This window comes from Pipistrellus hanaki (assembly GCF_964339955.1).
Source record: "Pipistrellus hanaki genome assembly, chromosome: 11".
NCBI classification, from domain to species: domain Eukaryota; kingdom Metazoa; phylum Chordata; class Mammalia; order Chiroptera; family Vespertilionidae; genus Pipistrellus; species Pipistrellus hanaki.
The window spans coordinates 15,485,433-15,510,310 of NC_140513.1; the positions used below are offsets into that span (position 1 = coordinate 15,485,433).

At 41.7% G+C, this 24,878-nt stretch overlaps 1 protein-coding gene across 3 annotated transcripts in view; it reads left to right on the forward strand.

The window, feature by feature from the left end:
- Positions 1-24,878, forward strand: part of SUSD1 (sushi domain containing 1) — a 79,005-nt gene that overhangs the window by 40,264 nt on the left and 13,863 nt on the right. For all 3 annotated transcript variants that reach the window (XM_084899202.1, XM_084899203.1, XM_084899204.1), the window contains 6 exons: positions 4,401-4,498; positions 5,640-5,826; positions 11,329-11,435; positions 13,514-13,706; positions 20,793-20,884; positions 22,109-22,295. In XM_084899202.1, coding sequence (XP_084755328.1) covers positions 4,401-4,498; positions 5,640-5,826; positions 11,329-11,435; positions 13,514-13,706; positions 20,793-20,884; positions 22,109-22,295 — 864 coding nt within the window. The remainder of the gene's footprint in view (positions 1-4,400; positions 4,499-5,639; positions 5,827-11,328; positions 11,436-13,513; positions 13,707-20,792; positions 20,885-22,108; positions 22,296-24,878) is intronic.

Here is a 24,878-nt window from a genome sequence, read left to right on the forward strand (position 1 = left end):
AAGCAAAGCGTGAACTGCTGGTGATTATTTGTCCATCGAGCAATAGTTCATAACCAGTTTGGGGACACAAATGTGACGAAATCTGTCAATTCAGTAGATATCCACGTGGCATACACTATGTAGGAGGTACTTAGCCAGATGCTGCCCCTTTGGAGTTGACGGGGCAATTGGGTCAACAGACTTTTCTCCAAAGAGATGCACATACACACGTACATATGATGTTTTACAAATTCAAGGTGTCTGTGGACCTCTAGAAGCCCTGGTGTAGATGGAGAACTCAGCTCCACTGCTGACGCCCTGTCTGTGGCATGCAGTTCCCACATTCAGTCATCTCTACCACAAGCACGGGAGGATGTAGGCCGGAGACTGCAACCACAGAAACACCGAAGGGCGGGCATGGATAACAACCCAGAGGTCTCTGGGGAGGGCTCCCTCACTTGCCCAACCTGCACAGAAAAGCAGACAAGCCTGTAACTACTAACAACAGGGACTCCAGGGTTCCAGTCTTAATGGCCATTCCAGCCTATTACAGCATTTTGAACAGCACCTCTAAGAGTTATTTGGAGAAGGTGAGGCAGCTGCCTCATGAGATGCAGAATTCAACATCTGGGGATGCGTTCCTAGCCCAGAGCTATCTACGGAGTCCCTTGGTGAGAGAGCAGGGCATCGCTTCTGGACCCAGCCATTTGCTTTCTTGCTCAGGCTGCTCGGCCTCCACCACTCAGAATTCAAGGGGGGGTACAAAGATTAGTCACTGCATGAAAAACCAGTGGGTCTGCATGGGGCATAGTAAGCTATTAATTAGCGGATGCTTGTAGGCACTTTGAAGAACAAACATGTTATGTAACAGCTAATTTTAATTACATCCTCAGCCTGCCACCTTTCACGGTGTCTGTGGCTCCAGCTGCAGCTGTTTCCATGGGGTTATTCAGGCTTTGATTTAAGGAGAGAAAAGGCATTCTCCCCGAGAGCTGTTATCTTTCTGTGAGGAGGCCTCTAGCTCCCAATCAAGATTGGCAACTAAATTCATTTCCCGCAGATAAAGGGGGCCATTTGCATGCTGATCGATTCACAGTGCCCTGCACTTGATCACAGAAGGGGTGGGTAGGTGGGAGAGGTAGTGAGGGGAGCTGGTTACCCTGGCTCTTGCTCAGCTACCCCCTCCCCATTTTTTTTTTCCTTCTCCTTGTTTTTCACCCATTTCCTTTTGCCTTCCCTTCTGTCCCAGCTCCCTCTGTATATTTGGTGTTTGTCTTCCTCGGTCTTCACTTCAGAGAGGAAGGGAGAGGGAGAGAGAGAGAGAGAAACATCAGTGATGAGAGAGAATCATCTATTGGCTGCCTCCTGCAAGCCCCCGACTGGGGATGGAGCCTGCAACCCGGCATGTGCCCTGACCAGGAATTGAACCATAACCTCCTGAGTCATAGGTTGATGCTCAACCATTGAGCCACTTTTGGGTTTTTCCCCCATTGTCTACTTTTCTGCCTAACCTCTGACTTCTCTCTTCCTCTGCTCTCTGTTTTCATTCCGTTTCCCCCTCTTTTTACACTGAATGTTTCATTCCAAATTGGGGGGAAGATTCTATCTTAATTTTACCCCAGTTGTTTTTAGTTTAAAATCTTTTTGGAGCCGAAGCCGGTTTGGCTCAGCGGTAGAGCGTCGGTCTGCGGACTGAAAGGTCCCAGGTTCGATTCCGGGCAAGGGCATGTACATTGGTTGCGGGCACATCCCCGGTCGGGGGTGTGCAGGAGGTGGCTGGTCGATGTTTCTCTCTCATCGACGTTTCTGGCTCTCTGTCTTTATCCCTTCCTCTCTGTAAAAAATCAATAAAATATATATATAAAAAATAAAAAAATAAAAGATAAAAATAAAAAATAAATAAAATCTTTTTGGAGCTCTCTTTTTTGGATCAGTAGCATGCCTCTGTCCATGTTTCTAATGGAGTGTGAACTCGAGCAAGGTGATAAACTTTTTTTTTTTTTTTTTTTTTTTTTAAGGCTGGTTTGGACTGGAAACTCCAGACAGCTGAGAATTAGGTAACTGCTCTTGTGTCTGGAAAAACCCCAGGTGGAAGCTTGATGTGCAGTGAGTTGGTTTCCCTCAAGATCAAAGAGGTTGATTCACTCTTGATAAGCCTGTCCTGCCTTTCATTCTGCACAGGTCATTTGGTTTTTTATGTTTAGAATGTGGGTTAATAATTATAAGGTTGATGCTCTCTCCTTCCAGGCTCTCAGAGGGGTAATAATATCTCTATAGGAACACAGACTGTTTGTCTCTGCGATTCCTTCGGAGCCCCCCAGCCTGACTCTGGCAGCCACTCCCAACGGCCCCCGGGCCTCCTGGTCGCCTCTGCTCCTTGTTTTGCTTTGTTGTTGTTGTTGTTTTTTTGTCCACCTTCCTCTTCAACTCAGTGATGCTCACTTGCAGCTCTGCATGTTTCTGATGGGAAAGAATCGTCGCCCAGGATAAATGGGCTCATTTATATAAGTAGCCTCAGGGCTGGGGCATGTTTGAATATGTGCCTACCGTTTGGACCATCAAGCATTCAAGCCATCCTCGACTGCATACCAACGTACCCACCCTGACAGTGAGAGGCCTCACTGCTTGAGTTCATTTTGTCCTCAGAAAAACCCTGTGCGATGAAGTATGTTATTTTCATTTCATAGATGAGGCATCTGAGACTCGTGAAAGTTAAACAGCTCCCACAGGATCACTCAGCACATGGCAGAATTAGGATTTGAACTCAGGTCCATTAGCCTCGAAAGCCCATGATCTCCCTCCTGTGCCAGAGTTTTCCAAGCTTGAATTTTTTGTTTGCCACCCTGACAGTGTTTGCTATAACAAAAGTATTATCTGTTTAATAGTTTTCTTAGAACAGTTTATATTTAAAACTTAAATTTATCATTTAAATGTGTTGACCAAGGGCATTTTGCAATGTATTTGATATCATGAATGTGTTATTTTTTTCTAATACACACAAAAATTAATACAAAGCAATAACTGATTTAAGTACAACCAAAAAATCATCCTGAAGTATATAAATGCATTTTAGGAAATCACTACTCTATGCCATGTTAGTTCTACTTATTTTCTGATTCTAAAGATTAAAAGAAGAAGGAAGGAAGGAAGGAAACATAGCAGAACTCCCATCATTTAATTTATTCAAATATGCACTTATTCAAAGTAGTCACCTTGGGAAGCCATATCCTCATTTTGATGCTGCTGCCATGAACAAAGTCGGTTTTATAATCCATTTGGGAATTGCCTTTGGAGTAGTGTATGAGTAATATTAGGATATCAGCCATCTTACTTTTTAAAAAAAAAATATACGTTTTTATTGATTTCAGAGAAAGGAAGAGAGAGTAAGAGTGAGATAGAAACATCAACGAGAGAATCATTGATCCGCTGCCTCCTGCACACCCTCCACTGGAGATGGAGCCCACAATCCGGGGCATGTGCCCTGACCAGGAATAAAATCATGACCTCCTGGTTCATGGGTTGATGCTCAACCACTGAGCCACACCGGTGGGCTAATTTTAATTTTTTAAAATATAGACAAGATTATGTCACCTACTGGTAGAGATGGTTTTACTTAGCTGCAGGGGGGTTGATTTTAAATAGGTAAAAAGCTATGCCCTCTTCCCATCTGAACAAGTTCCTAGGTCGTAACTGGGGCCATTGGAAACTGTGTCACCTCAGGGAACCAAGACCCTAATACGGTGCCCCACGCTGCCAAACTCATGACATGAAATGCATGCAGAATATTTAAAAAGAAGCAGAACAACTCAGAGGAATCGGTGGCTTCCTGATAGGTCAGGATTAAATGGCGTCAGGTCAAGGAGTCTCAAAAGTATCCAGGGACCTTGTGAGAATTCATGGGGTTTACCCCAGCCTGCTCCTTAGGGACGGTCCTGAGAGGTGGTGCGTGTCACTTCCCTCTGGGGAGCGGCAGTGGCCTGGAAATAAGCGAGCTCCATCCGCCGGGGGCATAGGAGCCAGAACCAGATCTGACCTGTGCCGCTGCAGGGGAGAGGCCGGCCCAGCTCTGGGCCTTTTCCATCCCACACGGGTAGCATGCCAGGGGCAGCCAGTGGCCTGTGGGATCGACCACAGGTTGAAATTCTTACCCACACTCACCCAAGCAGGAGTATGGGTCAGAATTTCCTCCAAGTCAGGTCACGGGCCAGGATCATTCATGATGAAGATAAATGGGGTGATAGGCCTAGGGTAGCTTGACTTGCCTGATTGGTTTTCTGAATCAGAGCAGGAACCGTGAGCAGCAGATATTCGCTGGACAGGTCAACGAAGTCATGCCCTCCAACCCGGTCGCTCGCTGTTCGGATTTTTCCAAAATTCACCGACGCCTTTTGTGAGCGGACCGTCTGTTTTTTCTGTTTTAGAGATAATTACAGAAATTAACGATGTGTCCGTGTTTAATGGCACCTGTGTGAGGTGGCAGACAAACCTGGGAAGAGTGACCTCCGGCATCCTGTATGTGGTAAGCAAAGGGACCGCCTTTTTCCTTCCGGGGCAGGAATGGGATCCTGGGGAACGCGAGGTGCCGGACTTGCTTCCCGAAGAACCTCTCAACCTAATTGCTCTCCAATCCCATCATCCATTAAAAGGGGAACAGTTTTTTTTTGTTGTTGTTTGTTTTAAGATATCTGGATTATTTTACTTCACATTTTGTTTTCAATGTGTTTGTGGACAGGGTGTATGTGTGGGGATGCGATGATATTTGGTATCAGAGCTTGTTTCCAAGCACTCGCACGTCACTCCCCCAGCGTCAGCCTAGGAGTGGCTGCTGACTCTGTGACAGGTGGCAGGGGGCGGGTCTCAGGCTGTGACTCTGTTGATGGCTGGACAGCTGTGTGTGGGGTAGCACTCAGACTCAGGACTTCTCATTTTATATCACTTCTTTTTTTAAAAATAAAAAAAATATATATATATATATATATATTTTATTGAGTTTTTACAGAGAGGAAGGGAGAGGGATAGAGAGTTAGAAACATCAATGAGAGAGAAACATCGATCAGCTGCCTCCTGCACACCCCCTACTGGGGATGTGCCCGCAACCAAGGTATGTGTCCTTGACTGAAATTGAACCTGGGACCCTTGAGTCTGTAGGCCGATGCTCTAGCCCACATGTGTCAAACACAAGGCCCGCGGGCCAAATCCAGCCCGCCAGGCCTTGCAATGTAGCCCGCACCGTGCTGTCATCACTGCACTCCGCTGTCAGTTTATGACATTGTCAGTTTATGACTGTTCAGTAAACCATTCGGCCCGCGATTTAGGCTGGATTTTAGATTTTGGCCCCTTCTCTGATTGAGTTCGACACCCCTACTAGCCACTGAGCCAAACTGGTTTCGGCTTATATCACTTCTTAGGGCCTGTTGGTTACTGGGCTGATCAGACTTCATCATCAGATACCTGAGAGCAGAGGTTTACCTGATTTCACATGCCCCACTCCCCCTTCCCTCTCCCCCTGCACCCCCCACCCCAACCCCGCAACCTCCCAAGCCAGGAGAGAGTGCAGTGTAAAGCAGACAGTAGGAGAAAAGGATCCAGCACCATCAAATCTCTCTTGCTCGTTTTAACTGGAGTCATGGTGGGTTCTCTTGTCTTTGCCCCTCACAAAGATACACGTGAAAGGACACCGCGCAGACCAGATAGAACCAGCTCATGAGGAGACAGTCAACCTGACCGCAGACAGCAGTACCCCACACGTGTGCCTAGACCTGCACCAAGGCACCAACTACACCGTGACCATCTCCACTGCGCCTCCCAGGCGCTCCGTGCCAGCCGTCATTGGGTTCCAGACAGCAGGTAGGTAGAAGGCAAGTCTCATTTCCTCCCAGAAAATGCGAAGCACAGGATGTAGGGGAAATATGCTTCAGAATCAACTGGGCAGGAGAGTTCAGAGCTGCTCCCTGAGATCCGTGGCCAGGAGAAGGTCCAGCAGGAGGGATTCCTATACTAGGGACGCCAGGCGCAATGTGTTGTCTCAGTGGGGCGTCTGATTAAAGTGGGAGGTGGTAAGGCATTTAAAAGAAGACAACGTGAGGTGATGATGCAGTCAGTGCTCAGTTACCCAAGGCAAGAGAGGCGGCCACATGGCTCTTTGAAATGACAAAAATCATTTCCGACTTTTGTCTGCGAGAGAAGCCTGAGACACTAACCTAGTGGCTTTACATCTTAAATGGGAACTGACCCCAGGACTGATCCGGGCTGGGTAATCATGTTGGCCGTGGGCGAGTGGATAGGGGTAGGCAGTCCCAGGGTGCAGGATGGTAAGTGTTGGATGAAAAGAGATATTGGCAGGAAGAAGCTTCGAGAAGTAGTAATAAACCTTATTGCATATAGTTATCACATAGATTTTTATAGTAATACTACAGGCCCGGTGCACGAATTCATGCACTGGTGGGGTCTGGCCTACCAGCCCCAATTGGGGCCAATTGGGCTGGCCGGCCCTGCCCCCGCCAGTCAAACACCCAGTCGAGGGAACAATTTGCATATTAGATTTTTATTATATAGGAGGATTGTAACAGTTATAGGTTTTTTAAAAATAATTCTAGTTATAGGGTATTAGGACTAATTAAACACTTTGTAAGCAAACCTGGAGAAGTCATTGGGGTCATTTTTTTTATTTGGGGGGAGTTAAGATAGTTTTCACTTAAGAAGATGTATGCCAGCCTTCAGTTATTGCTGCCACTAGGAACAGGAAGTGTTAGAGATTTGGTAGAATAATAAAAAAGACTGCCAATCTTAGCAATACAAAGCCAACTACGAAATTATAGAAATTAGATCCTTGGGTACTTGTACTAGTATATGACTAAAACAAAATGATTTCTTTCTAAGTCAATAACATATAAGGAAATATATTATAAAATTAGTATGGTAACTAGAGAAGCTTGTACAAAATTAATAATAAACTGCTATGGATTTATTAGGAATATTTTTTTTAAAAAGAGCATCCCAGGACTTCAAACTCATTTTTCATTGTTCGGTCAGAATGGCAGTTTGCTGTTCAGGGTCAGCTGTTTTTACTAATATCTTATTACTTCTTCAAGTTAATCTCCACTGGAAAAGCATGTTCTTTGGGGTCAGACAGACCTGATTTTGCATCTTCACCCTGCCTTGAGGAGTGGGGTGACCATGGCTGACATGTTTAATGTCTCCAGCCCACGTTCCTCCGTCTTAAATTTTAAGTGGAGTTGGATTAAATTTGCAAATTAATCTAGTGAGAATTGGATTAATTAGATTGAGTGGCCTCAGTGGGAAACAGGTACTCAGTATATACTTAGATTTTGTCTTCCCTTGTTATGCACTTCCCTTGTTATGCACTTTTGTAAAGATTTATCATTTCCTTCTAGATCCTGTATATTTAACTGTTGATTTTATTTTCAGGATCATGCTAGTTCTCTTCAAATGAATTGTGAAGCTTTCCATATTTTTCATGTTCCGGAAAAGTTTATATAATTTTTGAATTATTCCCTTTCTTTAAAGTTGGACACATTTGTTCATAAGATTATTTAAGTCTCACCCCTTTGGGGATATAATTCTTTGATAACTTTGTCAGTTTCTTCTATGATTATTTGTGGTTTGTTTGTTTCTTACATTTTCTTGAGTCAATTTTTATAATATATGTTTTCCTTAAAAAGGGTCCCCGTTGTTGAGCTTTAAAATATATTGGCCAGATGTCATTTGGAACATTTATTTACAACTCCTCTGGGACTAAAAGTTGTATAACCCCAGGTTATTCTTATTCCTAATTTTGTTGTTTTCTCTTTTTATTTTAATTTTATTTTTTAAACACATTTTATTGATTTTTTTACAGAGAGGAAGGGAGAGGGACAGAGTGTTAGAAACGTTGATGAGAGAGAAACATCGATCAGCTGCCTCCTGCATACTCCCTACTGGGTATGGGCCCAAAACCAAGGTACATGCCCTTGACCAGAATCGAACCTGGGACCCTTGAGTCCGCAAGCCAGCACTTTATCCACTGAGCCAAACCGGTTAGAGCTGTTTTCTCTTTTTAAAAAATGGATTAGTTTAGCTTGAATTGCCTGTTTTACTACTGTTCCCCACCCTTCCCACATACACACACCGCCTCAATAAATTTAGTGTTGTTTTTTTTTCCATTGTTTTTTCTTTTTTCTACCTCATTAATTTCTCCCTTATTTTAATTACTTTGTTCTGCTTCTCTTAAATTGGTTATATTGTTCTATCCTCAAATTCTTGAATTGAATGCATAATCCAACTTATTTCCATTCTTTCCTGTTTGATAATAAAAGTCTCTAATGCTTCTTTCTCCTTCCTATCTATAATTTGAGCTTGGGCAGAATTCCTTAGGTATGGATGGATACCTATTCTCTTTATTCTTACTTTTATGGCAAGATATAATTGCTATTGTGATTTTCCTTTTGACTTAAGAATTATTTATGAGTTTGTTAATGTATGTTCTCTTTATCCTTACTGTCAAAGCACTATATAATTGCCATTTTGATTTCCCCATTGATTGAAGGATTAATTATGTGTTATGCAAGTGGTATTTTTAAAGACATTTGTACTTCATTGTTATTTCTAGTTTAATTACATTTTGGCGTTCTTTCAGTGGATTTGTTGACATTTTGAGGGGGCTAACTCTTGGCTAATTTTTGTAATTTTGGCCAATTTTTGTAATTTTGTGGTTGGTGGTGGGTGGTAGAGTGTTTTCTTGTAGGTAGAGTAGACCTAGGTTTCAATGAACCCTATTAATAAGATTTTCCAGATCTTCTGTTTGTTTATCTTTAATTTTTGTTGTTGCTTGCTTGGATTGCCATTTTTCTCAATCTCTCTTAGGAATTCTCATTTTTTTGTTTCATGCCTTTTGATATCATGATATTTATGTTCATGACTGATAACTTTATTGTAGAGTCGAACTTTTACTAGTAACAAATGGCTCACTTTATCCTGTTTAATATTGTTTGCCTTGAATTATACTTTGATTAGTAATATTGTTTTTCTTGATTTCTTTGTGCTTGGTTTGTCTGATTCGCCTTCACCCACTTTTGTTCTCCTTAAAAGCTCCGCGGATAACATTGTTAGGGATGTGTGTTAGGAGCTGCATATGTTGAGAAACCTTTTTGAGAAAAGTGTTATTTTTTTGTAGTTAAGCAATTTACATTAGTGTTGTTTGTGATAAAATTTTCCTTTCTTCTGTCATCTTATTTATTTTATTCTTTTTTATGCTACTTTGTTATGTTCATTGTTTTCTTTTTGCTGCTCGGGGTTTCTTTTTGAATGATTCAGACAATATAGATTTTGCTTTAATTCTACAATACATATTAAAAAACAAAAATCAGCCTACTTGAATATGTATTCCTCTGATTATCAGCATTAAGATGGAAATAATGTTAACTTCTCCTTGAATAAGACGTGGGTATTTGTATGTTTTATTTCCTTTTATTTCTTCTCCTCTAGCTTTTCTGATGTTATTGTTTGAACATGGCATTTTATTGCCAGCTCATTTCTAAATACTTTTAATGTGTATTGCATCTTTAAAGAGTTCATTTTTATATTGATTTATAACAATACGTATAACAATTATTTAAACAGGTATATGTTTCAACCTTACTGCATTCTAATGTTTCATACCAAAGTCTCTCCATTTTTCTCTGTTTTATCTCTCTGCACAGTGATTTCTATCTTCTACTCCCTGAGGAATGGGATACTTTGCACACACACACACACACACACACACACACACAGATGCCATTACATTTGACCTTACTTTTTATTGGATAATATTTGTGTGCTTATCTCATAATGATCTCATCTTGAAGGATTTACTGTAAGATGGATGATCTGGTGTCCTTTGGGGAGCAGCTATGAGAAAACTCACTGCCCTGAGCTTTATTTCTGAGCATTTTGCTGTTCTGATAGGTATTATTGTCACTCTTGAGCCAGCTCCGCGTTGCCTGGCTTCATTATGATCTTACTGCCTATGAAGGCAGGAAAGTCCAAGTCTGTGCTTTTGCCAGGCTGATGGAACCTGGAGGTTCTAGGCCTCCCCTTAGAAGGTCTCCAGATGATAATGGCTGTACGTGGGAAAGTCATATGGAGACGAGAACTATGCAGATGGTAGTTTTGCTTTATGTTCTGTTGGTGTACATAGACCACGTGTGACATTTCTTAACATACATTCGATGCGCCTCAAAGCCATTTGCATACATGTGACAGTTTTTATTTCTAACGTCCTTAGGAAACCTGTAACACAAAAGTTGTGAAGATGAAGAAGAACACGTGATAGGCCTTCAGATTCTCTCTCATAACCGTATTTCCACATTTCCATTTATAACCAAGAATATTTTCTCCCAGCTAATTGCCTTGTGCTGCAAATGCCCGTGATGGTGACAATTCTGTGGACAGTTCTGATTTTGAGTAGAATAATTTACTGTAATCATCATTACTTCTTAGGTAGCAGAGACTCCTGCAGGAGAAATAGACATAAAAGGTGTTTATGAAAAGCTTCCCTCTGATAGACATTCAGATTTTTTCTCACTTGGAGAAAATACGCAGGCTTGTGTGGTAGGAAATTTGCTTTTCCTTGAAAATTAGCTGTGGTCCTCCCAGACTCTGTGAGTTCTTTATTCATTGCTAACCTCTTCTCTTGATTACATTAAGAAAATGGAGCATTGGTGGAATGAATTAGACTACAGGAGTCATGAAATTACTTTTTTCTGAATAGTGGGTGAAATTAGTCTGCTTCTGATTACTTTACTGCCCTAGGACTCATATGAGCAGGTTCCTGAGTATTGTCTGCTATGAGAACAAACATCTCACTAGTCACCTGCTTTCTGGTCATCTTCTAGGTTGGAAACACTCATTCTGAGAGTTCTGTTCCATGGCCTTTGCCTTTATTCACCTTTTTCCTATTCTCAGATTTTTCTGGCTATTGATATGCTTAAAACATGGCATTTTACTTATGGACTATCCAAGTGATAGGATTAACTTTCTAAAAATACCACAGCTTTATTAGTTTACTGCATTTTTTTTAAAATGCATTTTTTTTTTCCATTTGGTTCTCTCAATAGCCTATGATGTAAGAGATGCAAACTGGATTACTTGATTTCACAAATTAGGAAACAGGTTCGGAGGGGCTAAGTGGGTTAGCTAAGGTCATGCAGTTAAGAAGTTGTAGAGCCAGGACTTGAAGCCAAATGCACTGCTCTTGCTGTTAAACACCCTATTGGCTGTATTAAGATGTCAGAATTTCGATTGTGATTAGCCACGATATGTTTTGCTAAGGTGATGCAATCTTTTCATATGTTCTCTCTTATTTTTTAGATGATCTCTCAGAAGATGATGGAATTTTCAATGTCTCACTATTTAATGAAGCTTGTTTGAAACTGAACAGGCATTCTAGGAAAGTTGGATCAGAACAAACGTACCAAGTAAGATCTCTTATGTTATTTATTAAAGAATTGGGTCACTTAAAAGTTTGGGTGCTCTCTGAGTGAGGATTCGAAGTTTGAAACCACTCATGAAATGCACTTCTAGACAGTTTTTGTTTCTAGCGATGGATGTGAGATGTGAGATGGATACAAGTGAGGGACTAAATTGAAGGAAGACCTTATTTGGTTACGTGCTATCATTTCCTTTGTCTGGTATTTTACATGTATTATAATTTAGTGCATTTAATAATTACAGCTTATTTTGCTATTGAGTTCACACTTGAATGTGGGTTTTTAAGAAACTTATTGCATGGCTATTGGTCCTCATTTAACTTGACTTTTTATACAGCACAAATCTCAAGTAAAATTATGAATAAGCTCAGGCAGGAACTGAGATTTGTTTTTGTTTTTTGTGCCATATTTTCGGTGCCTAGAAAATCATCTGGCAATGAGTAGACTAAGTATGAAATTAAAATTAATTAATTAATCATTTACCAAAAGCATATCATGTATCGGGGCCTGGAAAGTCAAACTATACAATTAAACATACCTGAAGATATTTTCCCATTGATTATTAGAGAGAGTGGAAAGGAGAGGGGGAGACAGAGAGAGAGAGAGACAAACATCAATATGAGAGAGACACATCAATTGGTTGCCTCCTGCATGTGCCCCAACCAGGGCTGGGGATCGAGCCTGCAACCGAAGTACTCTTGACTGGAATAGATCACGTGACCACTGAGCAAAACCGACTAGAGCTTGGCAGAAAATTATGAGTGAGGAAATTTGGGGGGTTTTTTTTGAGAGAGATCATCTCTAGTGGGAGTGAGCAGTGCAGACGATTAGGGTGTTGTGAGATGTTGGTGGAGCAACTCTGATGATGACACAGTCTAAGATGTGGCTGCGGTTCTGAGTCACTAAAGTTCAGTGAAAGAACTTCATAGCATTGAGCTCAAGATACTCTGAGGCCAGGTTTTGATGACTTATGGATAAAAACATTTAAATTACACAAGAGAATGCTGGGAATTGAGGAGAGAGGGCTCTCCCATGAGTCCTGTAACAGAGTGTTGGATGACTATGGAAGAATGACAGTGATGCAGAAGGATAGGGGGTGGGATAGCCAATGGCATGAGCACCAGAGGAAACACTAACCACATGAACACCCAGTTAAAGTAACACTGATCGTTCAAGGGATAATCACATTACATGACTTCCGGGACCCTCACACGTATTTGCCCTTGTAAGTCCCTATATTATACCTGCAACTTGAGTTTGGTATTGGATGAGGTATGATTGTGTGTTTTTTTGTTGTTGTTTTTTGTTGTTGTTGTTGTTTTTTTAACCAGAGCTCAACTAGAAAAGAAAAGGTGAAATAACATTGCACAGTTGCTTTGAATGCATAATTTGGAGTAGTTCTCATAAGTTTAAAAACTGTTCCTTGACAACTGGACCAGTTTGGCTCAGTGGATAGAGCATCGGCCTGCGGACTGAAAGGTCCCGGGTTCGATTCCGGTCGAGGGCATGTACCTTGGTTGCGGGCACATCCCCAGTGGGGGGTGTGCAAGAGGCAGCTGGTCGATGTTTATCTCTCATCAACGTTTCTAACTCTCTGTCCCTCTCAATTCCTCTCTGTGTAAAATCAATAAAATATATTTTAAAAAAACAAAACAAAACAAAAAAAAAACCCAACAACAACTGTTCCTTGAGATTCATCTATGGATTCCTTAGAAATGAAAAGAATTTAAAATAATTTTGCCCAGCAGCTTTAGGGCAGTCTCCTTCACTGGGTAGGCATTCAGGGATCCTCTTAGAATAGCCTGACATCTTGCTCACCTGAGATGAAGCTGTGCATGCGAAGCTTGGTCTGTGGCTGTTCGGGGGGGAAGTTGCGTAGAGTAGGCAGGGCAGCTTTGCCAAGTCCTTCCCCAGGTGAGCATGCCGCTGCATGAAACATCCTTCTAACAGCGGGGTCAGCGCGAATAGAAGAACGCTTCTTGCTTTATATGTATTTTGCTTCTGGTCTGGATAGCTGCAAGCCAACAGAAAAGGTAATGCAACACGTTCTTTTCATCCCGTGACAGTTTAAAATTCTGGGCCGAAGGTGGTATCTGAGTGATTTCTATCACACGGCGTCATTTAACTTCACGACGGGGGAGCGAGCTCCAGTAGTGTGTTTAGACCTGTACCCGGCAACTGATTACACGGTGAATATCACCCTGCTGGGATCGCCCGAGCAGCACTCAGTGCAAATAACGATAACAACTGCACCTACAGGTAGGTCTGCATGCCTTTCTGTTCTGTATCTCAGGACCACGGGCGAAATATGTAAATTGTGCGATGTGGGGACCATAAAGAATGCTAGTCTGGAAGTCGAGAGACTTGGTTTGTAGTCCTAATAAACTACCAACTTTGTCTGGGGACCAGGGTGCCTGAAACTTACCACCTCTCCCCTTCCTTCCACACAGCGGTTCTGGCTCACAGAGGGTACAAACCAGGAATGGACTGTTGTACTCAGGGCTCCCCAGTAGTGATGGAGTGAGCATTCTCTGAAGCCTCCTGACTCTCACCCCAAACCTGAGCCCTAAGGGTAGTCATTATGGACAGCTAAGAACTAATTCCCAGGGGATCAGAAACGTGAGATGCACCATGTCTGCACTGGCAGGACGGAGAGGCCTCCTGAGCAGACTGTGTGTGAGCGCAGGAACCGCCATAGAGAATAGTGGCCTAATGAAGGTCAGGTTCCTTAGAAAGGCCTGGGGCCTTGTGAGGATGTCAACTCCACAGCTCCCCCTGGTGGGAAGGGACACAGAAGTCTCTATAAGGTCTTTTGTTCTTACATCTACTGGGGTTTCCCAGACAAATTTGTGGCCAACCGGGTGGAGAGGCTGCCCCCTTGGACGGTAAACAGGAGAAGAGGATCCTGCTCCTGTCTTCCTGAGGTCTCCCTCTCATACTCACTGCAGCTCTTAGCGGGAAGAAATTAATCAAAGAACTTATATGCATATAGGCATAATCCTTGGGCAGAGACAATAGTGCCATGAAGGCCTAGGGTGGGTGGGAACCTGGTGGAGTGGGGCAATGTGGGGGTATGGGGGACATTTGTAATATTCTCAACAAGAAAGATTTTTTAAAAGGAAAAAGAAAACAAAACCCCCAGCCAGCATAGCTCAGTAGTTGAGTATGGACCTTTGAACCAGGTGGTCATGGTTCAATTCCCGGCCAGATCATATATCCAGGTTGTGGGCTCAATCCCCAGTGTGGGGTGTGCAGGAGGCAGTCAATCAATGATTCTCGCTTATCATTGATGTTTCTATCTCTTGCTCCTTATCCTGAAATAAAAAAGATTGCTTGTCAGATATAAGTATATTTAATATATAAATTAATTAAAAAGGGGAAACAAAGAATGATAATATCCACATTCCACCCAAGAGGTCCTGACCTAATCTGTGTTGAGAAAGCCACTGTCACACACAGCATTCTACGAATGTGCCCAACAATAAGAAAAGCAGGTTCTTTTACCACAGCTCAGGCATTCACTGTGAATTAAAACCAAAAGAAGGGGGGATAGAGCATTCTTCTCTCTATTCCCTGGTAGAAAACCCTGAGGGTGGTTTATGATGTAGGTTTTGAATATGCATCCTTTGAGCTCTATGGTGACCTTATAAAATATCCCCCATGGCTGATTCTTGTTTACAGAATTGAAGTCCAAACAAAAGATAGCCAAAGGCCACAATTAATTTAATGTTGTTTCTCACATTTTCCCACAAAATGATAAATATTAGAACTGTTCTGTGTTGGAAGAGTTATGTCTGAAGTCTGCCTACTTGTCTTACAAACCATTAGCCTGAGAAATTCATACTTGCAGATGATCAAGCCAGAAACTGGCTTGGGATATCCAATCATTTATAATGTGTCCAAAACAGGGAAAGTAATTTTAAAAAAAAGAAAAAGATAGTGATATTGTATATCCAGCTAGGTAGGACCATACTCATGGGGTAAATAAAGAATTCATGTACATATTGTCTGTGACTGCTTTTGTGCTACGAAGGCAGAGTTGAGTGGTTGTGACAGAGCTGATGGCCCAGAAAGCCTGGAATATTTCCCAACTGACTCTGTAGAAAAGAAGTTGCTGACTCCTGCTCTGAGTCATTAATGTTTGCTTTCATATTTATTATATCCTTTCTCATGCTTTTCTTCCTCCCTCCTCCCTCCCTCTCTCCCTCCCTCCCTCCCTCCCTCCCTCTCTCTCTCCCTCCCTCCCTCCCTCCCTCCCTCCCTTCCTTCCTTCCTTCCTTCCTTCCTTCCTTCCTTCCTTCCTTCCTTCCTTATTTATTTCTTTGAGTGGAGATGCTAAGGATTTTTCTTTAAAGTCTAATAGTTTTTCGTGGCTTGATTGTTCTGGGTGATATTTCTCAGGTATCAGGTAGGCCCTTTCAGTATTTATATTTCTAATTTGTGTAAAGTTATCCTGGATTAGTTTTTTTTTAAATATATTTTTTTTATTGATATTTTTTACAGAGAGGAAGGGAGAGGGATAGAGAGTTAGAAACATTGATGAGAGAGAAACATCAATCAGCTGCCTCCTGCACACCCCATACTGGGTATGTGCGCGCATCCAAGGTACATGCCCTTGACTGGACTCGAACCTGGGACCCTTGAGTCTGCAGGCCGATACTATCCACTGAGCCAAACCAGTTAAGGCTGGATTATAGTTTTAAATGTTAACTGTTTCAATGTTTTTCTTCTTTAGAGACTTTAATTATACATATGTTGGATCTTTGTCTATATTACATTTCAATTGCCTATTAAATGTTTTTACTTCTTTTTAATCTCATTTTAATTCTTTCTTTAAGTTGGAGTTTTAGAGAGAGGAAAGGGTGGTGAGGAGAGAAGGATGGAAGCCACTACCTGGGTATATGCCCTGATCGGGAATCGAACCTGCCACCCCTTGGTGCACAGGACCACGCTCCAACCAACCGAGCCACACCAGCCTGGTGCTATTTGAAATGTTTTGATTAAAGTTTCTTCTTAAGGTCTATTAACTCCTTAGTCATAATTGGTAATTAAAAGGATTAATAAGATTTCTAAGTTAAGAGTGCCCTCTTCTGTCATTGAGTGAAATGCAGTTTCTTTAGAGGATATTTTTGTTGTGTTATTATTATTATTATTTTTTTTGTGTGAGAGGTGGAGAAAAATTGTGTATTCTATTCAAGGATTCTCTTTTGCCTTGCAGAATCTTGCATTTCCCTCTGAGTTCTTTTTCCCCATCACCATGTAGTCTCCCAAGGATACCAAGTCCTTCCGTTTAATTCTCTCCTTTCCCAGAAGCATTACCTTTCTCATCTCTGGAGTCTCATAGACTTGTGAGACTGAATGAGTTATGGAGAACCAGCACAATTCCTAATACACAATAAGCATCTACCAGATGTTAATTATTGCTTAAATTTACCTTATGACATTTGTTATGCACTCTCTTCTATTTTTGTTATACCGATAGAGGGAGTAACTCTTCTCCTAGATGAAATACATATTAAGGGCAGAAACTATGTCTTATTCAGAGCACCTCTGTTCCATTGGGTTAATATGACATGAGGTGCTTGTAATTGAGGCATTTGCAAGGTACTAAGAGAATGCAGAGGCAATAACAATTGATTTTGCCCAGAGTTGCTCTCCCGCATTCCTGTGAGCAGGAGGAATTACAGACCCACCACTACCATATCATTACGTGTGCATACCCAACACCATGTGGGAGTCTAATGTGATCTTATTGCTATGGATAACTATTTCTCACTGATTTGAAATTTCACTGTTTGTAATTTCCCATGCATAGATACATTGATTTCTGGGTTCTATTCTGTTTCATCTACCTATTTATTTATTTATAAATATATTTTTATACTTAAAAATATATATTTTATTCATGTCAAAGAGGAAGGGAGAAGGAGAGAGATAGAAACATCCATGATGAGAGAGAATCGTTGATTGGTTGTCTCCTTGCATGCACCCTACTAGGGATTGAACCCACAAACCGGGCATGTCCCCTTGACTGGAATCGAACCAGGAGCCCTTTAGTCCACAGGCCGATGCTCTACCCACTAGGTAGAGCCAAACCGGAGAGGGCTTTATTTATTTATTTCAGAGAGAGAGAGAGAAAGAGAGCTTGAATCTGAATGGGGGATTAAATCCACAACCTTAGTATATTGGGATGATGCTCTAACCAATTGAACTATCCAACCAGGGATGTTCATGGTGTCTTCTCTTGTGAATAGGGATCTTTTAATTTTTCTATTGTTTTTTATTTGGTGTTTTACTTTCTGATTGCTGGTATAAGTTACTGCAAATTTTGTGGCTTAAAACAACACAAACCTACTGTCTTATGGGAAGGGGAAAACCCACTTCTTTGTCCTTTCCAGTTTCCGGAGCCTGCCTGCATTCCTGTGGAATCCTCCATCTTTGAAGCTCATCAGTTTAACCTCTGCTTTTGTCCACAAATCTTTTTCTAACCCAGATTTTTAAAAATATTAAAAAAAATTATTTCAGAGAAGAAGGGACAGGGCAAGAGAGATAGAAACATTAATGATGAGAGAATCACTGATTGGCTGCCTCCGGCACACCCCCTCCTGGGGATCGAACCTGAAACTCGGGCATGTGCCCTTGATCAGAATCGAACCTGGGACCCTTCAGCCTGTGGACTGAGGGGTCCCAGGTTCAATTCCGGTCAAGGGCATGTACTTTGGTTGCGGGCACATCCCCAGGGGGGATGTGCTTGAGGCAGCTAATTGATATTTCTCTCTCATCGATGTTTCTAACTCTCTATCCCTCTCCCTTCCTCTCTGTAAAAAATCAATTAAAAATATATATATATATATATATATATATATATATATAGAGAGAGAGAGAGAGAGAGAGAGAGAGAGAGAGAGAGAAGGAGAGAAAAGTCCACTTGAGAGAGAAACATTGATTGGCTGTCTCTTGCACGCCCCCTACTGGGAATTGAGTCTGAAACCTGGACATATGCCCTGACCTGGATTTGAACTGGAGACCTTCTGGTGTACAGGATGGTGCTCAACCAACTGAGCCACACCAACCAGTTACTCTGATTTTCTTATCTTCCTCTTATCAGGACTCTTGTCACTGCTTTGGGCTCATGTGACTAATCCAGGAAAATCTCCCTATCTTAATCACATTTATAATTTTGAGGGACCAGAATATGGACATCTTTGGGGGCCATTATTCAGCCTACCATACTTGTTCTTGCAGCTATATAGGAAACTATTAGATTTCTATGTTCTTGTGGTTGTGTGCACTTTGCCAAACTCCTATTATTTGTTTTTCCGTTTTCAAACCATTTTATATTTGTTTTCCAGTTGATTCTCTTAGATTTACTGGCATTTGCGTCATTTGTTCTCTTTCTTACTGGTATTTATAGCTAATTTTTTTTCTTGCCTCTTTCTGATTGTCTAGAATCTTCTGACTAATGCTAACTAATAGTTATGAGACCATGCATCCTTGTATTGTTCTTAACTTAGAAATTGCTTCATTGTTTTACTGAGTATGTTTTATAAGCATGGTGGCTTCTAATAAACACTTTTAAATTAAGGAGTTTCTATCAAATGAAATTCTAGTTTACTAAGAATTTTAGATAGGAATGTATTAATCTTAATTATTAAATGTATTAATCATTGTAATTATAAAAATAATCATATGCTGTTTTCTCTTTTAATCTATTAACAGCTTTCCCAATAATGATCATCTGTTTTCCCAGAATAAATCTCTGTTGTTGATCATAATATATTGTACTTTGAATTTACTGCCTATTCGCTAGTGTTTTATTTTGGATTTTTGGATTTATAGTAATAAGTGAGTTTGGCATAGTGTGTTCAGTGATTGGTTGTGTCATCCTTGTACCGTTTGGGTGTGTAATTATCTAGTCATAGTGAATGAACTGGGAAACTTTCCACCTTTTTGTATAGTCTGGAACTGATTAACTAGTAGTGGAGTTATTTCACTTTTGTATGTTTCATCAGTGTGAGGTTCCTTGGGCCATTACTACTTATCTCTAAAACCACCGTCTATATCCAGAAGTGAGGTATGTTACCCTGAATCATCTATACCTTCTTACTTACTCTGTCTTACAGCATTCAGAGGAGAGCATGTGACCTGTGGGACAGGTTTCCTCTGGGCAAAGCCACCCAATCCATAAAGAACTCTCACGTTGACCAACTTGCCTTCGTTTGTAGGACCCTGTCTGGCCCGGGACTTACACATAAAGGCTTGGCTTCCATGAGACTTCTTTTTCAGATGCTTTGGGAGTTGTCTTTATCACTTCTTCATTATCACAGCGTTCCTATGAAACTCCATAGCAAGTCTGCTCGCTCTCCTCTCTCTCTCTCTCTCTCTCTCTCTCTCTCTCTCTCTCTCTCTCTCTCCCTCCCTCCCTCCCTCCCTCCCTCCCTCCCTCCCTCCCTCCAGTCTAGGGCCAGGGATAATTATTGAAGGCGGTAGACATCTGATATCAGAGTTTTGAAAAGTAGTCTTTATTTTAAAAAAGCTGCGGGTGGAGGTTGCTTCTTGGTTATACTGTACTAGATCTGAACTAACTTTGGACTGATTACCATGAAGCAGAGTGGAGGCCAACAAGTACTTTGATCATAAGAGATGAGGAAGCCCAGCCAATAGAAGCCAAGCCCCTTCCCCCTTTCCATCATGCAATGTCTGACTGCTTAAGATAAGGATGTTCAGTCCCTCCCAGAGCTTGATTCTCAGTTCTGGGCTGAAATGTTGCCCTCAGCTCAGAATCGCAACCTGTTGCTTATTTGTGCAAGTGATGTTGTCCAAGGTGGGTACAAGGAGTTGCTGTTTTAACTTTAGGTAAACCAAGAGAGTTTGCAGAATAATTAGATATTTAAATAGTTGTGTTTTTTAAATATCACATTTAAAATATATATATATGTTCTTATTTTATTTTATTGATTTTAGAGAAAGGGAGAGGGAGAGAGAGAGAATCATTGATCGGCTGCTTCCTGCACACCCCCTACTGGGGATCGAGCCCACAACCCAGGGTATGTGCCCTGACTAGGAATGAACCATGACCTCCTGGTTCATAGCTCAACCACTGAGTCATAGCAGCCGGGCAGATTTAAATAATTTTTAAGAGGGATCCTCTGATTGGGCACCTTGTAATCCTACATCTTTCATTAGGGCTGATTTTACATAAATGTAAAAGTGTGTTACTATCACTCATTTGTAAATTAAAACACTGCTGAAATCATTCCATGTAAATGCTTATCCTTGGAAAATGAAAAGGTAGTATTTTTGTACAGGGGTGTCCATTGATTTCTCCTTCTTTTCTCCCTGAAGTTAAACAGACCATCAGCAACGCTTCAATATTTAATGAAACCTGCTTGAGATGGAGAAACACGAAGACAGCCGGCAGGAAGGAAATGTACTTAGTGAGTTACTGAAAGTTACTCTATTGATGGGTGTTTGGGTTGTGTGGGAGGTTTAAAAAAATATCAAAGCACCCAAAATTCTGCTTACTTAGCTGCCATTGTGAATAGGATAATTATAAGTGACAGTTACAACCAGAAGCAATAAAATGAGCACTTCTGCTGTGTTTTTGACAAGAGTGGCCTTGGGGACGGATGAGAAAGCCAGGAGGGGTGATACGGGTGTGAGCACGTAGCCTGGAGCAGGGCTGATGTGCAGGCAGATCCGAGGAGGCATCCAAAGGCTTTTGCATGTGTGTGTCTCTCCACACCAGTGTCCCCGACAAGGATCTGAATGTGCTGCCCAGAGAGGCCAGGGGGTCCTTGGAGCTAGATGTGGTTGTCGGTCAGAAAGTGAAAGGTCATGGGGTGAGCTGTTATTAAAAGGAATTAAGTAGAGGGAAGCATGCGTGCAGATTGGCACAGGTACTGGAATGTTACAGGACAGTACAGGGAATGTCAGGAAGGGGTGGGCAGAGGAGAAAAATCCTCCCCAGGTTTTACCAGACCAGCTCAGGGTATCCCAATTCACGTCCTGTTGTGGGGAAGCCCTACTTCAGACTTTTATTGTTGTTAATCCTCACCTGAGGATATTTTTCCCATTGATTTTTTTTTTAGAGAGTGGAAGGAAAGGAGAGAGGGCGGGAGGGAGAGAGAGACAAAGACATTGATGTGAGAGAGGAGATACATCAATTGGTTGCCTCCCTCATGGGCCCTGACCTGGGCCTGGAATCGAACCTGCATCCCAGAGTGCCCTTGACTAGAACTCAATCCCGAGACCCTCAGGTCCATGGGCCGATGGTTCTGACTGCTGAGCCACGTCAGCCAGGGCCTTATGTCAGATTCTCAATTGTCTTTCTAGGGAAATGATCTTTGGCCTTGCTTCTAAACTTTCGCCAATGCACTTCCACGTTGAACTATGTATCGTGGATGTGAGAACAAGAAAGAGAAAGTTGCCAGTGTTTGGCACCTCGACCTTTTGTGCATTTTGATATAAAAAAAAATACATTTATTACACTGATACTATTGCAACTACAATATTTGTGGTGTGGCGACTCTAATCTTTACTTATTATTGCATTTCGCGTTTTGAAGGAACTGTAGAGTCAAGAGCAAGAGAGTTCATGAGAAAGGTAAAGATCTAGCCCTTCAAGCTTGTGATTCACCCGTGAACTTCTGTGTGTTCTAGCTCCGCATTCAGGGCCAGAGATGGTATCAGAAGGAGTTTGCCCAGGAAATCACCTTTAACATCACTACCAGCAGCCAGGCTCCGGAGATGTGCTTGCACCTGCGTCCCGGTACCAACTACAGTGTCAGCATTGGCGCCTGGTCTTCTGTCCTTCCCGAGGTCATCTCCCTAACAACCCAGATAACAGGTACCTGTCAAGTAAAGGTACTGGGATGCACAGGGTCACCACGGAGCTGTGGCTGGGCCTGGAGAAAGAGGAACAGTATTCCTTTTTATCATTATGGGATGAACTTTAAGAAAGAGAGGAAGAAGGACATGGAATTGGAGAGGGGCGCTAAGGGGCCTCTGTGTAACTGTTTTATTTCTTACAAAGGAATCTGAAACAAAATGTTACCATTGGTTAAATTTTGGGTAGTGTGTACCTGGGTGTTGGTTAAATTCCTTCTGTGTTTGTGATTATGGCCACCAGGGAGCACTGGTGAGCTGCTTGAAGGGCTAGATCTTCAGCATATTTTCCAACTCTACCCTACTTTAAAGAATTTGCAATTAAAAAAAAGTGTAAAAATTCAAGCTGTTAAGATCTCAAGAAAGGGGGTGAAGGATAGCAGCGGGGGGTGGGGGGTGGGGGGGGGGGGAGAGACCCCAATCCCTTTTATAAAAGAGGAAAAAAGGGAACCTTATATGTTGATATGAAGAGGTACGCCTGCCTAAGATGTGGCTTTATTTTCGTAAAATTGTGAACTTTGGAATTTTACCAGAAATGTTAAGCAATTTGGGTCTGAAAAATGCAAAGCAGCTGATTTCCCAGAAGAAAAGTGAGTGAATTTTCCTTCTGAGTGTCTTACATTAAACAAATTTTTTGCTGATGGGAATAGAATGAAAACTAGCGCCCCAGATACACTGCAGTACTGCCGACTTCAGCAGAGGTCTGAGGATCTAGGAATGCGGATGGACAGGGGCACGTGTTGGCAGTGAGAGAGGGTGAGAGGGGCCGGGGAGGTGCAAATCCTTTCGGTGGCTTTTTAGAAAACGTGAATGGGAAAGTTTCTCTATATCAGAAGAATGAATGAATATATCTATATCTATATCTATATCTATATCTATCTATCTATCTATCTATATATATATAGATATATTCATTCATTCTTCTGATATATATATATATATATATATATATATATATATATATATATATATAGTTGTTGTTGTTGTTTAGAGGCACATGTAGTTGTTGAAGCTATGGCTTTGTTTCAGAAACATCATGGACATTTGAATTTGACCAGAAATGTCAGGCAAGGAAGGGGATTGGCCCTGGAAAATGCAGCAGCTGACTTCCCAGAAGAAAAGTGAATGGGATTTCCCTCTGAGTGTCTTACATTAAACTGAATCTCACCGATGGGAACTCCGAGGAACCCAGAACCAGGGTTTCTGCGGGGCCGAGGAGTGGGGGAGGGGCGTGCTGCAACTTAACAATTTAATTCAGCCGACAGTTATTGATTGGTTATGTACACAGACCCAGGCTAAGTGCTGATATAGAGATGAAAAAAAAAAATTGTTCCTTCTTGCTGGGAGCCACGTCTCATAAATTTTATCGATGGGGTGATGCAGCTAGCTGTGTGATAGCTGATGACTTATGGTGTAAGCTGCCAGTTCTTCTCTTGCCATCAATTTCAATTGATCCTGCCTTGAGTGGGCAGCATGCTCTCTCTGGGGTGGTAAGGATGAGGAAAGAATGACTGTGGTGTCTTTATTGATACATATTTATTTATGTGTATTAATTCCTTGCATTTACTTGAAGTTTTCATAGTATAATGCTGGGATTTTTGTGGGGTTTTTTTTTTTGTACAAATAAATGTTTCTCCTTTTTTGGTTCTTTTCGTTCATTTTGGTGGGTTTTAGAGAGGAATTTTAACGCATTTGCCCTTACATTACCTCTTTTCTTTATGGATTTTAATAGTTTGCCTACATGAATGAGATTAATCTTTTGTTCCACTTATCACAACCCCCAGGTTATTTACACGTCAGTTTTCTCTTCAGTATTCTTTTGGACATTTAGACATTTTAAAATTTTCATGTGATCAATTCCATTGATTCCTTTGTGGTTTCTGCCTCTGGTCATGCCAAGAAAAGCCTTCCCTACGCTGAAATCAGATCAATTCTTGTTTTCTAGTGCTTCTTAAAATCTTTGCTTTTCCCGGGTAAACCTAGGTCCGTTTGGAATTGGTTTGAATGTATGGTGTACGGCTAACTTCACCTGGTAGTACCCCCCCAGGTGATAAGCCAGTTTCCTGTCACCTCTGGGAAGACCATTCATGTCACACATTATTTATTCTCATTCATTTATTTTTCATGTCACACATTATTTATTTTCATTCATTTATTTTCCATGTCACACATTTATTTATTTTCATTCGTTTATTTGGGTCTCTTTTTATTTAAAAAAAAATTTTCCCCCAATTATTTGGGTCTTTTTCAAGATTGTCTCAGCTCCTTCCATTCCTTTGCCTGCCCTGTGCTTAAACCTTACTGTTTTAATTATTGTGGTTTTAGAATATATTTACTATTTTCCAGGTCAAGGTCTCCTTCGTTGCTGTCCTCCACACCCTTTAAAGTTCTCTCACAGGGCAGCCCCAGATTCTCCTTTGCTCCTGGGAGGGGCTGGATGTTGTCAACACCCGGGAATGGCTGTGAGGGTCGCCTTCTGGGTCCTCCCCCCTTACATACCCAGAGGGAAGAACTGCGCTCTGCAGACACCACCCATTTCTTGCCT